Source organism: Monodelphis domestica, chromosome 2, assembly GCF_027887165.1.
Source record: "Monodelphis domestica isolate mMonDom1 chromosome 2, mMonDom1.pri, whole genome shotgun sequence".
Lineage (NCBI taxonomy): Eukaryota > Metazoa > Chordata > Mammalia > Didelphimorphia > Didelphidae > Monodelphis > Monodelphis domestica.
Window position 1 is genome coordinate 377,678,867 of NC_077228.1, and position 21,879 is coordinate 377,700,745.

Genomic DNA, 21,879 nt, shown 5'->3' on the forward strand with positions numbered 1-21,879 from the left:
TAAAGCAAAGGAACTTATTATATTAGTGAGACTAAATGAATTTATCGCCAAAGGAGATCTGGATTTTCTCAGTATAAGTATGGTAAACCATTTCCTCTTCTATAATTTCTCAATACAATGTCCTTCATCTTTACTCTGCTTAAGCCATTTATGGACACTCATCCATCTGCTGTTTTAACTCCTCATCACTCCAGGCTGCTGATCTTCAAGTTCCTAACATCTAAGCACAAACACATTACCTTCAACATCAAATATGCCCTTAAACCTGCTATACTCTCTTGACCCAGGCATCAAGACCTCGGATCCCTTTATCCCTTGTCTCCTGATTTCTTTTTCTTTTTGATGATCAACTGTTTAATACTGCCTTCCCTAGCACTCTAGAAAACCTTGTTGTTTACACAAAATTTTACTATTCTATTCATGCCAACCCCAAACCCTGGGTAATCCTCATTCTCTGCTTTCCACACTCCCAGATGGCCATATGTTACTGAAAATGATCACACAACTCAATCCAACTGGAACCCCATGGCTACTCATCAATCTTTTCATTCATTGCCTTCTGACTTATAAATATGCTAATAAACATGCTCAAATTCCACAAAAATTCTCAAAAGAAAGGTCTATACCTGTCATTTCTATTTTTTTAATCACTTATTCACTGTTTAACCTTGTGTATCTGGCTCTATTACTTAACTACAATTGTAATGACTTCCTAATAACCTAAGATAACCTTCTTAGTCCTTATTCTCTTGACCTGCATGCAACATTCAACATCACTGACTACCATTATCCTCAAAACATTCTTAATCCACTGGCTTATTGTATAGTAGTGTCCTGGTTCTCATTTCTTTTATTTCTATTGGTGATTTCTCTACCTCCTAAAATCCTTAGCTCTCTGCTCTGTTTATACATCATACCCATTCTTCTACATTTAATTATCTCCTCTTTGGGACACTAGGTCTTCTTTTTATTTAGCTCTTTACTCTCCACTCAGCCCAGACCCTTAGCTCCAACTGGACATTTACACCAAGAGTTTCACTGGCACCTCAAACCACCTGTCTGTCCATTCTGAGAGCACTTTAACCCTTAAACCACCTCCTAAATTCAATGAACTCAATAGATGTTTATTAAGCACCTTCTTCTATGTGTAACTCACTCTGCTAGATGTTTGGAATTCAAAGACAGAACAGAAACATTCCTGTCCTAAAAAGAGCTTACATTCACCAATTTTTCTAGTTACAAAGCTAGCCAGTGTGCCTATGGGATGTGTAGAAAGTAGTTAGTGACCCTGGAACAGAGAAAGAGGGTGGGCACTGAAGGTGGTGACACTGTGTGAGGTCAATGCACCTCCCTGCTAACATATTCCTCTGAAAATAGTCCCTCTCACCCAACAATCCACTCCAGCCAACTGCTTTGCTATTGCTCCCTCTGAACCACTAGACCTACTGAGAGACCATTTCCTGGACAGGGTAACTTAATCTACTCAGTTTTAGAACCACCTCCCTTGGGCTGGGCTTTCCTGACTACTGAGTCATCCAGTACAAATGCACAAAGCCAGCCCCAGACCCCAGAATATGCTTCACATTGTATCTAATCAGCCATCTCTTCATCTCCTAAAATACACCCTGCCATTTTGGATCTAGTGTTCTATCCAGTGCACTATATATCCCTTAACAGAATATAAGCTCCTTAAGGGAAATTATCCTTCTCCCTCTCCTCCCTTCTCTCCCCAACAACACTCAGCACAATGCTATCCATGTTTGTTTGTTTTTGTTTTTAACAAATGGATGAAATGACTACTTAGAGTTAATGGAAAATTATATGGTTACTGGGAAAGTAGTTCATAAAAAAGACCTTTACATTGATTGTTTTATACATTTTCCCTCTTAAGGAAGAGGAGGTAGACGCCTATGTTTCTATGTGTTTAGAGTAGAGGGGGGAGAAAGGATAGACAATTGTAAAATTTCCACAGGCAGGAGGATCTGGGTTCAAATCTAGCCTCAAACACTTCCTAGCTGTGCCACCCAAGAAGTCACTTAATCCTATTTACTTAGTTTTTTTAAAAGTGAATTCTCCTTTATTTTCATGTAGCTGATTATTCTCCAAAAGCCCAAAGAAGTCAAGGGCACATAAACAATTTTATTAAAGAAAACACCTTTGATATTTGCAACTAGTTATACCTGTGACTTAATCAAACCTGATCTCTATAGAATGTAGGATCCTGGAGACAAGGTCCATTTTATTTTTATCATTTTCCTCTTAGCACTTAGTACAGTACCTGTGCATACAGTAAGTATTTAACAAATGTTTGCTGGTTCCCTGATTGGACACTGATAATCCCCCAGGGTAGCCTTACTCTGACACTTAAATCTGAAGTTAGATTATAAAAAGATTTAGGTTGCTATTAACTCTGTTCTTTGTTTCAGACTTACAAAGTAACTTAGCTTAGGACCAAAACCCTTTTTAGGGTGCCCAATTCAATCACAAATAGAGAAGAGCATACTTTTTTCTATGATCTCTAGCCCATCATCCTTAAATTGACTTTCATCTAACTATCTCTGCCCCTAAGAACAGTCTGAAATTTCACAACAGTCTGGAAGCAGGATTCTCTTCATTTATTACTTTATGACTACTTAACAACATCACTGGTAACAGGACTGAAAATAGGATCAAGGATCAAGGCAAAATCTATAAATGCACCCAACCTTCCCAGCATATATGAGCCCACAGAACCATTAGCTTTTCACTCCAGGAGGCTATCACCATAATGAAAAAAGCAATTTCCACTCCAACCTTCAGAATCCTGAATTCCTTCAGTGCAGGTACTCCCTTCCCTGATGCAGAAGACAACATTCCTGACTTGAAAGAAGGTCTTCATGGCCAAAAAAATTCCTATCCTGAACCCACTGGGGTGATAAGCCTCTTGAAAACTGGACTGGGCTGGTTTTCTGACCATGGTGACATCATCCATCTCTAGGGCTGTGGATGAAGTCTTTTTAATTTGGAAGCTTGGGTCACCTTCATGCCAAGATGGGACACCAAGAGGGAGTGAAAAGCCTCCCCCCAAAGAGGCATCCCTAAATGAGCCTGATGATGTAGGTTGGAAAACTCCAAGGGTCTAGCTCTAACCACACAGAAGGGTGATTCTTCCTCATGAGACAGCTCATCCCACCAGGGAACAACAGGGTGAGAGACTTTTCATCCATTCCCAGAAATCACTTAATAAGCACTGATCTGAGCATGGTGCTATCTTCCCCAAAGAGGCCAGTCAAACAAGTTCTTACTAAAATAAAACAAACCAGGTAAGTACATCAAGGGTTAACATCATGTACAAACATGTAACGTGTTCTTGTCATTACCAGCAAAAAGAGAAAGTATGTTTCTTGGCGGGGTGGCAAGTGGGAGTGAAGGAGGTTTAAGCATGGACATGTTATCTAAAAATAGCAGTAATAATAATAACAAAAGAAGGAAAAAAAGGAAGAAGAAGAGGGATAATTGCTGGCACTTTGCATAGGCAATTTATTTGATCCTTACCACAACATTGTTAAGTAGGAGCTATTACTGTTCTCATATTACAGATGAGAAAACTGAGGCATAGAGAGATTAAGGGACCCAGGATCCCATTGCTAATAAGTATCTGAGGCCATGAGTTCTTAACTGTTTCGTGTCATGGATATCTTTGGCTTTCTGGTGAAATCTACAGATCCTTTCTCAGGCACGTTTTGAAATGCATAAAATAAGATGCATAGGATTTCAAAGGAAAGCAATCGTACATGTATACATACATATATGGTATAATAAAGATATACATTTTTTCAATCCAAATTCATCCCCCCACTCTGACAAAAGGGGCCCCCACAAAGAACCCCAATATAATAAACACTTCAAAGAAGGACTGGATAAAACGCTCTTACTTCTGTCTTCTCTTCGTACACATTTTGGGCAGCAACAAACCAGGAGTAAAAAGTGAGTCACAGCATAAAGCTTAGGAAGACTCTTAGCGAAGGTACTGACATACTGGTATGTCATTTGTTACAGAGATGACATAAAGTCTCGTTAGTTTCCCACACAACTCAGATGACATCCCATGAAGTATATTTCCACGATAGCCTTCTCTTTGAAGAATTAACCTGTTGGTAGGCATCCACAAAGCCACCAGAGAATGGATGGATAGATGGATGACATAAATGATTCCATCTCCAAGGGTGGAGGTGAATGGGGAATACTAAAGGGGTTCTTTACCTCAGGCTCCCTACTTTTCACTCTCCTTCAGTGACTTTACCAGGTCCCAAGGCTCTAATTAAGCAGCTACACCAATGACTCCAAGATCTCTATATCCAATCCCAATTTCTTCCAAGCTTCAATCATGCATCCCCAATTGCCTATTATATATTTCAAACACTGACCTGGAAACATCTTGAACTTAAAAACAGAATTCTTTATCCTTTCTACAAAACTCTCTCCTTTTCCAAACTTCCCTGTTTCTATCTCCCACGTTCAAAACCTCAGTATTATCCTCATTGCCTCGCTCTCCTTCATCCTGTATATCCAGTTTCCAAATCATGCTACTTCTACTTCCACAACATTATTCAAATCTGATTCCTTCTCTCTATTTACACAATCACCTTTGTTCAAAAGCCCTCATCACTTCTTGCCTAGACGATTGAAATAAACTTCCTAGTCCAATCAATCCTTCTCCACACAGATGTCTCCCATGGATGCATCAAAATTATACATTATTCCTTCAAAGATAAAACAAAAACCATCATTTTATTCACTGAAACAGATGTTTACCTTACCACTATTATGGAGAACATCTAACACAGAATCAAAGTCATAGATCAGGGGTTTATAATTGGGAGCCCTTGCAGTTGGTTTTAGGGTAACAAGATGCCAAAGGGGATAGACTGCTGAGACTGGAGTCAGGAAGACTCATCTTCCTGGCCTTATACACTTACCTGATATGTGACTGGGCAAGCCAATTAACCTTATTTGTCTTAATTCATCATCTGTAAAATGGGCTGGAGAAGGAAATGGCAAATGACTCCAGGATTTGCCAAGAAAACCCTAAATAGGGTCAGAAATGACTGAAAATGAATAAAGAAACTGCAGTTGGATTTTTAATTTTTTTGATAATTATAATTCAAAAATTTGTAGTCCTATGTATTTTCTTTGATATATTTAAAAACATGATTCTGAGAAGAGCTCTACAAGACTGCCAAAGAGGTCCAAGGACCCACACAAAAGATAAGAATCTCTGGCCTAGACACCCCTATTTCCCTTAATCTACTAGAGAAGGAAATGGCAAATCACTCAAATTTTTGTGGAAAAAAACAAACAAACCCATAGATAGAATGGTCCACTGGATCATGGAAGAGCCAGACACAACTGAACAACAATAAGTCAAGCCCTGTGCCAAATTCTGGGGATACAAAGAAAAGTAAAAGCAGTCCCTGGGCTTGAGGGGCCCACAAACTAATGGGGGATACAACATGTAAATAACTAAACATAAACAAGATTTCTCCAGGATAAATGAGAGATAATCAATAAAGGGGTGGCTTAAGCATTAGGGATGGGGAAAGTCTTCTTAGAAGAGGCAGGATTTTAGCTGGGACTTTAAGGAAAGCAGGATAGGTTGTCAGGAGAGATCTTTTCTCCTAGAGGAGGTAGAGTATTCCAGGCATGGGGAACAGCTGGTGACAATGCAAAGACCTGGCAGATTGGGATGCTGTCTGAGAGGGACATCAGCGAGATCAGCATCACTAGATCACAGAGGATGTGGAGAGGAGCAAATGTGAAAAGCCTGCAAAGGTAGGAGACAGTCTACTTGTGAAGGGCTCTGAATGAAGATTTTATATCTGACGCTATCGGTGATAGAGAACTATTAGAGTTTACTGAATGGGAGGAGGAGGAAGAGGAGGAGGAGGAAGGGACGTAGCCGGACCACTGTTTTATGAGGATTAATCTGACAGCTGAGTGGAAGACGGAAAAGATTTGAGGTAGGGAGGTCGACCAGAAGGTAACTTCAGTAGTTTAGGCATGAGATGATGAAGACCTTCAGCAAGATGGCGGCAGTGTGTGTGTGTTTGTACACAAGTGATGGTAGGAAGATGCAATTGATGGGTCTTGGCAACAGAATGGATGTGGGGTGAGACAGTAGAGTAGAGAGTGATACCCAGGTTGAGAGTCCAAGACTGAGAAACTGTGAGGATTGTGCTGTCTTTGACAGTAATTCAGAAGTTAAGAAGATTCAATATTTTAAACTAGGATTATTCAGTCATTTCAATCGCGTCTGACTCTTCTTGACCCATTTTAGAGTTTTCTTGGCAAAGAGACTGGAGTGGTGTGTCATTTCCTTCTCCAGCTCATGAGAAAATTGAAGCAAATAGGGTTAAGTGAATTACTCGGGGTAGCAGCTAATTAGCATCTCAGGTCTTCCTGAATCTAGGTCCAGCACTCCATCCACTGCCACATCTACCCGGGGAATCCAGGATACTAAACTCCAAATCTAGAATTCTTTCCAATGCACTACATTGCCTTAAGAAGGAAGGATAACAGATCTTAAGTTTATATACTTCACTGGTATCCAAGCAATATCAAAAGAAAATGAGGAAGGCCCCCAGAGTTTGGGTGGCTCCCATTTGGGAGTGATGTGGACAAAAATTGCACAAGATGGGCAGGCATGAATAGGCTGCAATCTGCACCATTGGAGGGAATACTCAAATTTATGAGATCACAGTTTCACTGGAATATTGGAGGAAGGCCAAAGTACTAAAGAATACAATGAAAAATAATATGCCTCCTCTCTTTCACTGAATTAAATTTATTTGAATTCTGCTCTAACATTAAGTGACTATTTTGTATAGCAATTATAATAATTGTTCACATTTAGGTAGCCTTTAAGATTCATAAAATACTTTTCCTTTACAAACTTAAGATATAGGCTGTGCCCTTATGAAGATTTCTATTCCATAGATGAAGAAACAAAGTCACAAAGTCAAATATCTCATGGCGACAGGGCCAGGACTCAAACCATGGTCTGAGGACTCTCTGCTCTTTCCATGTTCCCTAGTAAAACTACTCTACCCTCAAGGAGTTTACAATATAATTCACTTACAAAAATGAATAATATGGAAATAAGTTTTGTGTTAATATATGTACAACCCAGATTGAATTGCTTGTCAACTTGAGGAGGGGAAGGGAAGAAGGGAGGAAGACACCATGAATCATATTTCTTGAGAAAACTTATGTGGTAATTTGTTATTAAAAACAAAATAAAGGAAAAAAATTTAAGGAGTTTACAATCTAGTCAGAAAGAAAAGAAACATAACAAGAATGGTCTTATACAGAGTTCTTTTAAAGTATCTTAATAATAAATCATTTATGTAATACGTAAAGGTATGCAAAAGCACTTTTCTCAGAACCCTGTGAGGGGGATTCAGAAAATATTACTCTCTACATTTTACAGATAAAGAAATAAATGAAGATTTGGAAAAGTTGCCCAAAGGCACAACCAGTAAGTCTTAGGACTGTGACTTCTATCCCAACTTTCTGACCCTGAATCAATTCAGTTTTTCACTCTACCCTAGTCATATACTAGGAAAAATAAGTGTTAAAATTCTACAAGAGATATGTTGTTTTTCAGTTGTGTCCAACTCTGTGACCTCATTTGGGGTTTTCTTGGCAAGAAATGCTTTGTCATTTTCTTCTCTAGCTCATTTTACAGATGAAAAAACTAAGGCCAACAGAGTTAAGTGACTTGCCCAGTGTCATACAGCTAGAGTAAGTATCTAAGGCCAGATTTGAACTCAAGAAGAGTTTTCACTCTAAGCTAAACCTTGGAAGACCAGGAAGATTTTAACAAAGATGGGCAAAGTACATTCCAGGCATATTGGATAAGTTCCTCTTATTTATTCATTCAGAAAACAGAAAACATAATGATGGAGACTGTGAAACCGATTTTTTCATGTCCTAGCACAGTATTTTCCTTACAGTAGGTGCTTAATAAATGTTCATCAAGTGGATAAATACATTTGTTAAGCCAATTATCTGTGAATAAAATTTAAAATTAAAAAAAAAACTTCAGTCTTTTAGAAGAATATCACCATCAAAACAAATACTATATCCAAGTGGAATAACATAAATTGCCAGTGTTTATTTGCTTTTTCAATTGAATTCTAATTGGGCAAGATTTCATAGAATTATACATCCTATGTGTTATCCAGTAACTTTTTTTCTGGTGATTGCAGGAAGAAAGGATTGGGAAATGTGCCACCGCCTTAGAAGTGAGGAAGGAGAACTGCTTCATTTTTATTTGCCGCCAAAGCCCCATTTTTCTGTAAAGCAGACGGATTCCTTATGCAGCATCATGGAAAGCTTGCTATTTCTGGCTACCTCAAAGATGGAAGCTCTGAAGAAAATGAAAGTGATTGAATTAACCAGATAAAACCCCACCAGCAAATTCAAAAAGGTGCAGGTACTTAGAAGCCTTTTAAAATAGAAGTTAAGAGGTCTTTCTATGGTGGATTTATGGTCTTTAGCCTCCCCTCTGGCTGCTCTCTCTCTGTCTCTGACTCAGCTGATTAATGTTTCTCCATCCCTTTACTACCTGACTCTAACAGTTATGGTTACAGAAGCACTAGGTTTCCCTTCATTTCTTTTCCAAGTTGCCTCCTGCTCCTCTGAGTCCAGGCTTACAGCCCAAACACAGTTGCAAACCCCTCCGAATGGCCAACTTGAAGCCAGCTAAAGAAAAGGCCCTCCAAGGACTCCAGGACTCCAAGTATCGACCTCTCTCCATCTCAGGCAGAGTCAGTGGCCAACCCTAAAGCCTCATCCTCCTCCAGTCCAATGAAAGTCTCTTTTATTCTGACATCAGAATACCCTAGTCTGACAAATGCTCATGCAGTTTTAAAAGAAGCTTTGAGTCCTGGGTTCAGTGTGACCTCAGATACTTCTTAGCTGTGTGCCCCTGGGCAAGTCACTTAATCCTGTTTGCCTCAGTTTCCTTATCTGTAAAATGAGCTGGAGAAAGAAATGGAAAACCAATCCAGTATCTCTTCCAAGAAAATCCCCAATAGCTTACTAGTTGGGTGTCCCAGGACAAATCACTTAGTTTCCTTATCTGTAAATGAACTAGAGAAGGAAGTGGAAAACCACTCCAGTATTTCTGCCAAGAAAACCCCACACTCTAGGCAAGTCACTGTACCCAGTTTGCCTCAGTTTCTTTATCTGTAAAAATGAACTGGAGAAGGAAGTGGAAAACCACTCCAGTATTTCTGCCAAGAAAACCCCACACTCTAGGCAAGTCACTATACCCAGTTTGCCTCAGTTTGTTTATCTGTAAAAATGAACTGGAGAAGGAAATGGAAAACCACTCCAGTATTTCTGCCAAGAAAACCCCACACCCTAGGCAAGTCACTGTACCCTGTCTGCCTCAGTTTATTTATTTGTAAAAATGAACTGGAGAAGGAAATGGAAAACCACTCCAGTATTTCTGCCAAGAAAACCCCACACCTTAGGCAAGTCACTGTACCCAGTTTGCCTCAGTTTATTTATCTGTAAAAATGAACTAGAGAAGGAAATGGAAAACCACTCCAGTATTTCTGCCAAGAAAACCCCACACCTTAGGCAAGTCACTGTACCCTGTCTGCCTCAGTTTCTTTATCTGTAAAAATGAACTGGAGAAGGAAATGGAAAACCACTCTAGTATTTCTGCCAAGAAAACCCCACACTCTAGGCAAGTCACTGTACCCTGTCTGCCTCAGTTTCTTTATCTGTAAAAATGAACTGGAGAAGGAAATGGAAAACCACTCCAGTATTTCTGCCAAGAAAACCCCACACCTTAGGCAAGTCACTGTACCCAGTTTGCCTCAGTTTCTTTATCTGTAAAAATGAACTAGAGAAGGAAATGGAAAACCACTCCAGTATTTCTGCCAAGAAAACCCCACACCCTAGGCAAGTCACTGTACCCAGTTTGCCTCAGTTTCTTTATCTGTAAAAATGAACTGGAGAAGGAAATGGAAAACCACTCCAGTATTTCTGCCAAGAAAACCCCACACCTTAGGCAAGTCACTGTACCCTGTCTGCCTCAGTTTCTTTATCTGAACTGGAGAAGGAAATGGAAAACCACTTCAGAATCTTTACCAAGAAAAACCTAAATGGGAGTCACAAAGAATTGGACAAGATTGAAATGACTGAACAACAACAACAAAGTGGAAATAATAATAATAGCACCTCCGTCACAAAGTTGATATTAGGATAAAATAAGATCATTTATTAAAGGGTTTTTTTTTCTTCAAATTGTAAAACCCTAGTTCTTATTACTAGCTGTGTGACCCTGAGATGACCCTCTCTGTGTGTCTAATTTATAAAATAAAGAAGTTAATACTCAACCACTTGTAGGATCCCTTTGGGCACTAGATCTATGATTTCTTCCCCTTCTCTCTCCCTCATCTCTCCTAAAATGGGAGGTGGTGACATGAAATGTGCACCAGTGATCCATGATCACTTCTTAGCATTAAATAGAGAAGACCAAGCTTCCCCAACATTGAGCATCACTCCCCTTTTCCATCCCTCCCAGAGGGCTGCTCTAGGTCATAAAAGTATAGAGTAACCGACCAGCTCTCACCCTACAGTTTTTACCCATCTTTTCCAGGTTCCATGGTAATAGAGCATATTGATAGCTGCTTCAAAAGCCTTCCAAGGAGCCACTAACCGGTACTTTGTAACAAAGAAGCCAGGACAGGATGGCGGAATTGGCTTTGAAGTTGGGGGGGCAAAGTTCAAAACTGGGGTCTGTAACTTGATGCCCCTGTGATCTTGAGCAAATCTCTTAACGTCACTGGGCCCAAGTTTCAGCATCCATTGCAGGGCTAGAGGCTTTCCAAGGGCTCTGCAAGCCAAAGATCTCTGATCCCATGAAAATGGAAACTACCTCTAAAGCGGAGACAGCCCTGCGAATAGGGAAGAGCTCTCATCCAAAGATTACGATGCAGTAAGATACAAACATTGTTAAAGTTTCATGAGGCAGCGGACATTATCTTTTCTTCCCACATTTTTATTAGGCCATAAATCCAATTCAATTTATATCTTTCCTGGATTACTCCCTTCTAATCAAGTCCAGTGTCATTTAACCCAAAGGTCTCCTTGTACTATGTACCACCCAAGCCTGTTTGGATAGTATTAGTGAGACTCTTAGATTTTCTGGCTGATAAAAATGATCAGATTTAGTAAACTAGCACCTCCAACTTAATGACCCAATCTATTCACTAAGGGGGGGACATTTTTCTTGTATAAGAGCTATCTGCAATATAATGTGGGCTGGGGGTGGGGGGAAGGCAGAGAAGCACAATTTATACTTTTTCTATATCTGCACAACTGAATCCATGTTCAGGAGTTCAAAAAGTCAAACCCAATAAATTCATGTTGAAACAAAATTAATACCAATTATCACTTAACTAAAAGAACTATTCTTTAAAACTGTTTACAAAAACAAGTATCCCTTCCACATCCATGTATGCAATCTGGAAAATGCATGTAAAATTTTGGGGCTTTTGAGTTTTTTTTAAAACTTTAAATTTTACTTAGTTTAATTTTTTAAAAAGAAATTGTGTCTGTGGTATTAAAAGGCAAAATATATTGATATTACACAATATGATATATATTTTATGCATTTCTGAATTTCTCAACTTTTGTTGTGTCATCTATTGGCCTTTGGGTGTCATTTGCAGCTTCCACAAAATTCCCATTTAAGAAATGGGAGGTCCTAGGTTCAAATCTGACCACAGACACTTCCTAGATATGTCAAACCTCGGGCTTAAAACTCCCACTGCCTAGCCCTTACTACTCTTCCACCTTGGAACTAATATACAGTATTGATTCTAAGATGGAAAAGATTAAGGAAAAAAATCCCATTTAATTTCGTTATGCTCACTCATGATATATCCATTGGAAGGGATACCTGTATTTTCTCCCCATGTTTTCCATTTCCAAGAATTCAGGATAACTGGATCTCTTAAACCCAGAGGCCCTTCCTAGAAATGTCATTTCACAACCATACCTTATAAACTACTTTCCCACCTCTTACAAAAGATCATTAGACCCCGTTTACTCAGACTCACTCTCACATCCCAAGCTCCCTTCTTAGAGAAAATAAACAAAATTCTCCTAGTGACATTCTTGCCTCCATCATTCATGTCTCTTCTCTAACTGTCTATCCTAAAAGGACTCTAAATTTCTCCTAACCTCTCACACAGTTTCTGCTTGTCACTTCCCAAGAATTATATATTGTTACTCTAAAGGAGATCATAAGCTTGTTTTTCAGTCATATCTATTATGCTCCCTTCTAGAGTAACCCCTGTTGGGGTTTTCTTGGCACAAATAATAGACTAGTTAGCCATTTCCTTCTCCAGCTTATTTTTGAGATGAGGAAACTGAGGCAAACAAGAATAAATGACGTGCCCAGTAAATATCTGAGGCCAGATCTTCCTGACTCCAAACTCAATGCTCTGTTCACTACACCACCTAACTGCCCCTTAGTGATAGCTAGAAGGGACCAAAGAGGCAAAAGATTTTTAAATCACATTAAGACAAATTTATAATATTTATATGCCACCTTAAACATATTACTTATACCCATGGATGACTAAAAAAAGACTTTGGTGGAGAACAATTCAGAGTTATTCATAACCAATCACAGAATGTATTCTTTTACCTCCAGTGAGTTTTACTAATTATCTCCTTCAGGATGAGGAACCTGCATACTTTTTATATCTAAAATAATCAAAAAAATTTAAAGGATCTACTATGTTCCAGACTATTGGGATTTAAAACAAAACAAGACAAACTCTTGCCCTCAAAGAGCCTACATTCTAAAGCCAAGGGAGACAAAACAGATACAAGGTAACCTCAGAGGGGCATTCACAGCGAGAAGGTGAGCCCAGTCTTAGAGGATGCCTGGTATTCTGTGAGGAAGAGGTAAAAGAGGGAGAGCATTCTGGCCAGTGCCAAGGCACAGAAATGGGACACAGACTGCCCTGTTTGAAGGACAGCAAACAGGCCAGTGTGGCAGCACTGAAGAGGAAAGGGCAGGGAATAGCATGGAGAAGTTCGAAAGGGTAGGATGGAGTGCCTTAGGGCTCTGTTACAATATTCCAGGAGAGAGGTAATGAGGACCCAAACGAGGCTGGTGGCTTGTGAAGGATGGAAGGAAGGGAAATACTAGCTAGGTAAACTGTGTGAAGGAGGGAGAAGCAGAGGATGATGCCAAAGTCGCAAACCTCAGTGACTTAGAAGCATGGTGGTACCCTCAGGAATAATAGAAAAGTTGGAAAGAATTCTGTAAAATGCCTATAAGTTCAAAATGTCCAATAGGCTGAACTTTTGCACAATAAGTTTACTCATTGGGTTTTTTTTTTTTCAGTTGAAATGGGAGTAATGCAAACTTGTTAAGTTATAAGTAGACCAATACTAAATAAAATATACAATCTCCTGCTCATGTGAGAACTAGTGTTTTCAGTAAGAACTTAGCCTAATATTTAATGCTTGTGTGCTTTACATATATACTCTTAATGAGCTAAATATTTTGTTTATTCTCTTAGTTCGAGCTAGAGGCATTTCTGAATTGTCACAGAGGACAACAAGCATACTATCCTACCTACTCTAGGAAGAACCAGTTTTCATATGAATAAAAATATAGTGATGAGTTCAGGTGTATTCATTAATTAACTAATTTGTTCAACAAACATTTAAGTTAATATGTGCAGTGTACCATGCTAGGAGAGATATGGAGGTAAATACAACATAGCCTTTAGCGTCCAGGAGTGAGGATGTTAGCTAATATTGTTGGGAAAGATAACATACATACATAGATGACTACAATAAAAATCGAAATATCATTTCATATATAAAGTGAGAGGACTATAAAATGATGAGGTAGGAGGAAGGATGGGGAGGGCATAGGGGAGATTAGAGAAGGTTTCATTGAGGAAGCAGCACCAGAGCTTGGTCTTGAAGGTACTTGGGTTGTCAATAAGTGGAACAAGAAGAAGACAGCATTTCAGGGATAGGGACCAGTGTTAGCAAAAGGAACAGAAATAGGAAATAGGGTAGTGGAGGGTGGTTTAGGAGACAGCAAATAGTAGTTTGGCCAGGGTATGAAATATCTGAGGAAAGTTGTATAAAGTAAGATTCAAAGAGGAGGCTGCAGCCAAATTTGATTTTTAAAATGAAGATAAAGATGGTTCTTCAAGTCAACTTAAAATAGCAAAATAAATCAATGCCTTAAAATGTAAAATCTTTGCTAAAAAGGAAAATTACATTTTGGGGTTATAATAGATAGTAAGGTTATATCAAAATTGACATATTTTTGTAGAAAATATAATTCAACAGCATCTACCTGATTAAGGATTTAATTAGGTTTTTATTTTAATCAAATTACCCCTGTCAGGATACAAAATATTTCTCTTTTTGGTCTTGTGGGTCATATGAAGAAACAAACTTGTTTAGTCTTCACACTAGTAAAACAACTCTCCACTAGTCTTGCTATCACTAAAAACTAGAGAAAAATAGTATTGAAGTAGAAAAAGGATACAGTGATTACTCTTACATCCTCCATACTGGTGAGGAAAACAAAACAAACCCTTTTAATAGGAAGGAGAATATTGTCTTAACTGCAGTCCTCACCAGATGGTAGATAAGACTTCATCAATTTTGGCCTAAAAAAGATTGGAGGTACCCCTCCCCACCCCACGTCTGCTGCTAGACTGACAGCATACTACCCTAGGGCTCCAACCAATATAATTTGGCACCATGCACTGAATAGAGGCCCTATCCTTATGTTGACTGATCCTACTTCAATCTGCTTGTCGGTCCTGACATGCTTTCAAAGCATTGTGACCTCGAAGCATTGAAATATGCCTTAGCAGTCCATCTGGAAGCTCTCTTCTAAAAACTATACAAAATAATTGAAATCTGATGCCATTCAAAGCCAAATAAGGGAGGGAGCATGTAATGTAAAGGGCCCCCTGGGTGCTGGTCCCAACTCATGCCACTAACAAAGCTGTATGACCTCAGCTGTGTTACCTCAAGACCTCAGTTGCCTCATCTGTAAAATGAGTGGGTTGGATTAGATAACCTGTAAGGTTCTCTTCCCTGATCTAGGAGTATACAAAAGACTATGCTGGGAAAAATTCAGCTAAGAGTAAAGAATGGGCTAAGCTGTGAAAAGAAGGTGGAGAGAAGATGGAGACAGATTCCTATATTTCAAGAGCTTATTAAAATAAGAATTGAATGATTTTGAGCATGTAAAAAAAGTGGGTGCACTTAAAAAAGTCTCAAGGACCTAGAAATATTGAAGGAAAGTAACAGAAAAGCTAATGATAAGTAACTTTAGAATCCAAAGTATGGGGGTTTTGTTCAAATTCAACTTTGTCCATGAAGCCACTTTTAATTAGACAACACAGAGTTTGAGCTTAATGTGCACTGACTGCCCTTCTAGAGCCTCGGAACAAACCATCCTTTGTTTTCAAAAGTAACCCCATTAACCACATTACTTTTTCCAAATAAAAAGTTCTCACAATGAAAGCCTTCTAAAATTCAAAAATGCACGGATACATCTCAATTCTAACAAATCTTTTATAAAAAACTATTCTTTAAGAATTAACTAGGGAGACATTTCCCCTCATTTGTATTGGTTTGGCACCAGGTTCTTAATAAAAAGTTCAACCACTATGAACTTGGCATACATCTTGGTATAAGAAAGTAAGCATCCAACTTTACATCAACACTTCCTCTTGCAGTAGGACTATTTCTCACATACAGACATACACATACAGAGGCTGTCACCTTTTCTATCATGAATTTCCTCTTTGGCAATCTGGTGAAGCCCATGGACCCTTTGTTTCTTTGAATAATATTATTAAATGTATAAAATAAAACACACTGGGATACAAAGAAAATCAATTATATTTAAATAGTTGTCAAAATATATATATTTTTTTAAAGTTCACAAACCCTAGACTAAGAACGTCTTTCCAAGAGGGTGTTAAGAAAGAGATGGTTTAGAGTTTAGACAGATTACATAGAAACTTCTATAGTTTGCTGCTAATCTCTTCCCCCAAAAGTCTTAGATATTGAACAAAACCACTTCCTCTGAGAGTTTCTGAACCCAACAATCTTCACCTGAATAATGGGGATACAAGGGGCAGAAGCAAGGGGTGAAATGGTTAGAACACAAAGAGTAGAAAATACAAAAGTGGGAGGAAGGATGTGGGAGTAAAAAGGCAAGACAGAGGCAGGAAAGAGACAAGGTTTCCAGAAGTATTTCCAGGGGCACAAGTCTTGTTAATCTACATTGCCTTCACAATGGCTCTGAGCACTTATATACAAAGCTACACCAACATCCACTGGGAAAAAGAAAAAGAAAAATACTTTCATAACAAAAGACTCTGCTGATACTTGACTGGAAAGAAAACTAAGTCTTTCAGGAGGCTCAGTCCTCTCCCAGCCATTTCCCACCCCTATCACTAAGAAATGGATCAACCCATCAATTTCATTCTCTTGATTCATAAGTAAACTACTCCTGCCTCATACACCAACACAAGCCCTAACTCCAAGTTCCTAGTATCTTCCCCACAAAGGGAAGAAGTCAGGAAAGAAGCCATCTAACATAGAAAGGCAATTTCTCTAGGCTACTGAAATCTTTAAAAACCACACACACACATACACAATCACAACAACAAACATGAGAAATGGTCCGCTTCCAAATCACCTACAGTTTCTGGGACACTGTTAAATACTGGCACCCATTAGCTGGCATTTGGTGCCCTTTATCCTTCCTCCAAATGTGGCAGGAAAGGGGATGTGGGAGATCTACTGCCTCATCTGGAAAGAGAAAGGGAAGCCCCAGGGAACAGAAACAAGCAGGAAACCCCACTATCCTTGGGTACTTTGTGTGTCTCTTCTCTAGGAACTGAAAGGACCCTTTGTGTGTATCACACACACACACACACACACACACACACACACACACACATACAGAGCTTCTGAGATTTATTTGAGGGAGAGACGAGGGAGGATACTTTTATTATACCCCCCCCCCCCTTCCTTTTTGCAGTTAGTCACAGCAAATAAACGCCCTGCAAGGAGTCTTGGTTGCCTCTTTCTGGCTCACTACCCTCTGCCTGTGGGCTTAGAGATAAGAGAAAGGAGGAGACAAAAAAACAGCAAATGATCTGGGGAAGTAGAGAGGAAACGCAGGGGGTGGGGGGGGGTGGGGGTGTATAGGGGTATGAGGGTGAGGCAGAGAAGGGAGGAGAAAGAAGCTTGAGGGGAGCAGAAAGACGGAAGATGGGGAAAAGCAAAAGGAAAGCGAAATTAGGGGGAAGGGAAAGAAGAGTGAAGGAGAAGATGGGGGAAGTAGCTTAGGGAGGTGATGGAAACCGGTAGGAGGATGGAAAAGGGAAAGCGTCAGCTACAGGGGCAGCAAGAGGATGGAGAGGTGGAGAAGTAGCCTGGGGAGAGGCGGGGAGGGGTGAAGCATCAAGGGGCCAAGCCCTGGCTTACTGGGAATCATCAATTATTAAATGATTACATCATCCCTGTCATTATAACAACACACACCGCCAGGGTCCCTCGGGGTGGGGGTGGGGGGCTCCAAAAGGAAGACAGGGGCGGAACCCACTTCTCCCTCCAGAGCCCATCCTCAGCTTCAGTCCAGTCCTTCCCGGGTGGGGGCGAAGGAAGGAAGCAAAGGGAAAGGAGCCAGAGTTGGGGGGGGGAGGGAGAAGGGGCGGACCGCGGTTGGAGGAGGCTGCGCCCCCGACCCTGCCGGTTCCCTTTTCCCCCAAGACTTGTCTGCCGCGCTAAGGCGGCTGCAGGGAAACCCATGCCGCGCGGTTGTTTGCGCTTATTAATAAGTCAGGGTAAGGATAATGCTCCAGAGCTGCCACGAGCGCGCTAGTGGATCGGCAGCCGCAGACTGCGGGAGCAGCAGCGCAGCGCCCGACCCCGACCGGAGAAGGAGATGCAGGGGGTCCAGTGGAGGAGGAGAAGGAGGAGGGATAACCTAACCCGGGGTGCCAACAGCTGCAGCAGCAGCAGCAGCGACAGCAGCATCCTCTCCTCCACCCACCCACCCACCCCCACCCGTCTCCAGAAGCCTCCCCCGCCCCGCTTACCTGAGGCTCGGAGCCCCATTCACATGGTCTTCTCCCCGCCCTCCCTGTGCGGCGGTGGCGGTGGCAGCTCCGGCTCCTCCTCTGCGGGCTCCCGGGGAGGCAGGCTGGGGACCCTTCCGAGGGGGCGGGAGCAGGAGGAGGAGAAGCAGGAGGAGGACAGCGCCAGGGTCTCCCCCCTCCAGCCCAGGGCGGCCGGCTCCCTCCGGGTACCAGCGGCGGCTTAGTGAGGCGGCGGCTTTTGTGCAGGAGCTCCGCAAACCACCCCTACCACCCCCGGGTGGGTGTCGGGGGCTAAGCGCAGCGCCGCCCGGGTTGGCAAGGAAAGGAGGAGGCTCTAAGGGGCCGTGGCCTCCCCTCTCCAAGCGCGGCGGGCGAATCTCCGGCTGATCCTTTGCACAGCAGTCCCTCCTACTCTTCCTCCTCCTCTTCCTTCCCTTCCTCTTCCTCCTTTTTTCTTCTTCTTCTTGTCCTCCTCCTCCTCTTCCTCCTCCACCCCCTCCTCCTTCTTCTTCTCCCTCTCCTCCTTCTTCTTCTCCTCCTCCTCCTCTTCCTCCTCCTCCTCCTCCTCCTCCTCCTCCTCCTCCTCCTCCTCCTCCTTCTCCTCCACCACCACCACCACCACCACCCCCTCCCAGCCCCACTCCTGACAGATGGCGCAACTGCAACTACGCCGCGGCTGCTCTTCGGGCTTGGTTACTCCCCCTGATGCTCCGGCCCCTCCAGCTTGGGGAAGGGAGAGAAAGAGAAAAGGGAGGGGAAGGGCGGAGAAAGAGGGAGGGCTGTATCGTCAGAGCGGCAGGTCCTCTGGTCCTATCACAGGAGCCCTAGCCTCCAAGGATGGCGGCCATTGGCCTCAGCTCTGGGGGCGGGGGCAAGAGTGGGTGCACCCGAGAGCTGGTTGTGCTTCGTTGTAGCAGTGGGCATCGCTAAGGGGAGGAAGGTTTGACTTCTTTGAGTGGAGTGTGTGAGCAGTGAGGCTTCTGGAGAATTTTTTTTTTCCGCAAAAAAATTGAGGAGTGGGTGGGGTGTGCTGTCGTTTGTTAAGTCTTCGAGCGTTACAAGTTTTGGTTCCCTTACACTCCTTTCAATATAGTTTTAGCATTTTCCCATCCCCCTCCACCTTTAAAACCATGGAAACCTGTTTGACAAAAGTAGCGTCTTGACCTTCTGGTGTTTAAATGTTTGAGGGGTGGGAGGACAGCATGATAAATTATTAGGGTAATGAGCTCAGTGTTCTTTCGGAGAGCTATATGCTTTACAGTATGAAGAAGGGGAGAAAGTTCCCCAAGATAGAAATTGTGTATGTGTGTGTATGTATGTATGAGAGAGAGAGAGAGACAGACAGAGAGACACAGAGACACAGAGAGAGAGACAGAGAGAGACAGAGAGACAGAGAGACAGAGAGACAGAGAGACAGAGACAGAGAGACAGAGAGAGACAGAGAGAGAGACAGAGAGAGAGAGAGAGAGAAGGAAGGAGGGAGGGAGACAGAGAGAAGCTCCAAAGACAGGATTCTTTTTTTCTAGGATGGTTCCTCCCACTCCCAAAGTGGTCAAGCCTGGTGGTGATTATATTCAGAGCTGAGTGGAAAGAAGAGATATTCAAGTGTGTGTATCCCATAATCATAGGGTAGAAGCTTATGTTTGCACATTTTTTCAGAATCATGTGTAATAGTAGCTGGGGGTTGTCTCTCCAAATGTTGTCTTTGGTTTCAGATGACATTTGAGCTTCCCACTCCTTTGCCCTCTGCTGCATGTTCTGTAGTTCAGACTTTTTATTTTTTTAATAAAATGATACACTCTGAGTTTTATTCATTTAGGGGTTCATCATTCTTTATTTCCTATCATTTGACTTTTGTATGACAGGATGTATCTACATAAAAAGGAAAACTTTGCCTTCCTAATTTTCTCGAAAGTTGATCCCTGTTTATCTAAACATTTTACCTTGACTCGCTTAGAATGAATTCATTTAATAATAACAAATTGCTCTTAATGCTTTGTGCAAGGTAACCTCTCCTCCTTACAAATAATCTAAAATTCTAATGATATAACTCAAGAGAGAAAGAAATACATCTCAAATATTACTGTTTGCCTTCTCTGTACCAGATTTGATTGGCTTACAAGAGAGTAAGATGGACCTACAGTCCCACCACATAAAGACTTTATAGTTTTAGAGTTGGGAGGGACTTAAGAGACCCTCTAACTTCTTTTTACAGTTAAGAAAACTAAAGCCAAAAAGAGGATTCATGACTTTCCCAAGGTAACAAAGTAAGTAGTGGCAGAAGTTCTTTGACTCACTCCAAAGCTACTGAACCAAAGCTACTGAAGCCTCTAATATTTATATCCTCCTTTATAAAGGCAAATCAGAACATACTGATGTCCCCAAAGAACACTGTTTCTTTTGGCCCCTTTAAAAATACTATAAGAAGCAAAGAACCTTTTGATACATGATCTTAGAGAAAACATTTAAATTTACTCAAAAGGGAGCAGCAAAGTAGCTCAGTGGATAGAGAGCCTAGCCTGGGAATGTAAAGTCTTGGGTTCAAATATGAACTCATACACTTCCTGATTGTATGACCTTGGCCAAGTCACTTAAGCCCCATTGCCTAACCCTTATCATTCTATATTTGAACCAGGTCATTGTATTGATTCTAAAACAGAAGGTAAGGGTTTAAAAAAAAATCCAAAGGATAAGAGAGAAAAGCAGGGATCATTTTGAAAATACTTTAAGTACCCTGAATTCTCATCTAGCTATTGCTAACTCTCCCCATCCATGGTTTTAAGTGTTTTCATTGTTCTACAAAAGTCTAGGTCTTTTAAAAAAAAATGTATGAAGATAGAGAAACTTCTTTCATCTGATAGGTAACCCAGAGATCATAGGATCATAGCTTTAGAGATGACTCTAGAGATCATCTGATTATATTCCTTCATTTTACAGATGAAGAAACTGAGGCTCAGGAATTTTAAGTCCCTTTCCCAATGTTACCTATGTAATAAGTAGCAGTCAGGATTCTGGTCCTCTGACTCTCAAGTCAGCACTTTAAACTGTACCAAATGAATGCACAACCCAAAGTACATATTGACAAGCTGCCATCATTCTGTCTTGTTTCCTTCTTTAGTCCCTTAAAGTATTTGGATTCCTCAGGAAGGTTTTAGGTGGTCCAGATGAGTGGATTAAATACTGCAGGAGTCCTGGGTTATTTTATTAGTGGAAAGATCATTAAAGATGAAGCATTACCATCTGCTTTACTGCTTTTTCCTAAGAACAATGGGACCATTCCACTGACTTGCAGCTGAAATCTCCTGTGTGTGTTGTCTCTTCCAGGTAGAATGTTGAGTTCTTTGAGAGCAAAGACTGTCTTTTCTATTTGTTTCTCTTGTCCTTTGCACAATGCTTCATTTACAGGTCTGATCATGTCACCCTTTCCATTCAATAAACCCAAATTGACTCCCTATTATTTCCAGGATCAAATATAAAATTCTGTTTGGTTTTCAAAGCACTCCATAATCTGGCCCTTTCCAGCTTTTCCAAATCCTACCTTATTCCCTTCGATATACCTTAAGATCCAGGGACTATGGCATCCTTGCTAATTCTTTCACAAGACTCCCTCTCATCTCTAGACTCCATGAATTATCTGAAATTCTCACTCTTTTTGTCTCAATCTCCTTGTTTCTTTGGCTTCTTTCAAGCTAAAATCGTA

General features: G+C 41.0%; 1 protein-coding gene across 1 annotated transcript in view; it reads right to left on the bottom strand.

Annotated features, from left to right (window-relative positions):
• LOC130456950 (uncharacterized) overlaps positions 1-19,103 on the bottom strand; it is a 126,974-nt gene extending 107,871 nt beyond the window's left edge. The window contains exons 1-2 of the mRNA XM_056814736.1: positions 19,032-19,103; positions 18,180-18,838 (exon numbers count right to left, since the gene is read on the bottom strand). Coding sequence (XP_056670714.1) covers positions 18,180-18,838; positions 19,032-19,103 — 731 coding nt within the window. The remainder of the gene's footprint in view (positions 1-18,179; positions 18,839-19,031) is intronic.
• Positions 19,104-21,879: the final 2,776 nt, after the last annotated feature.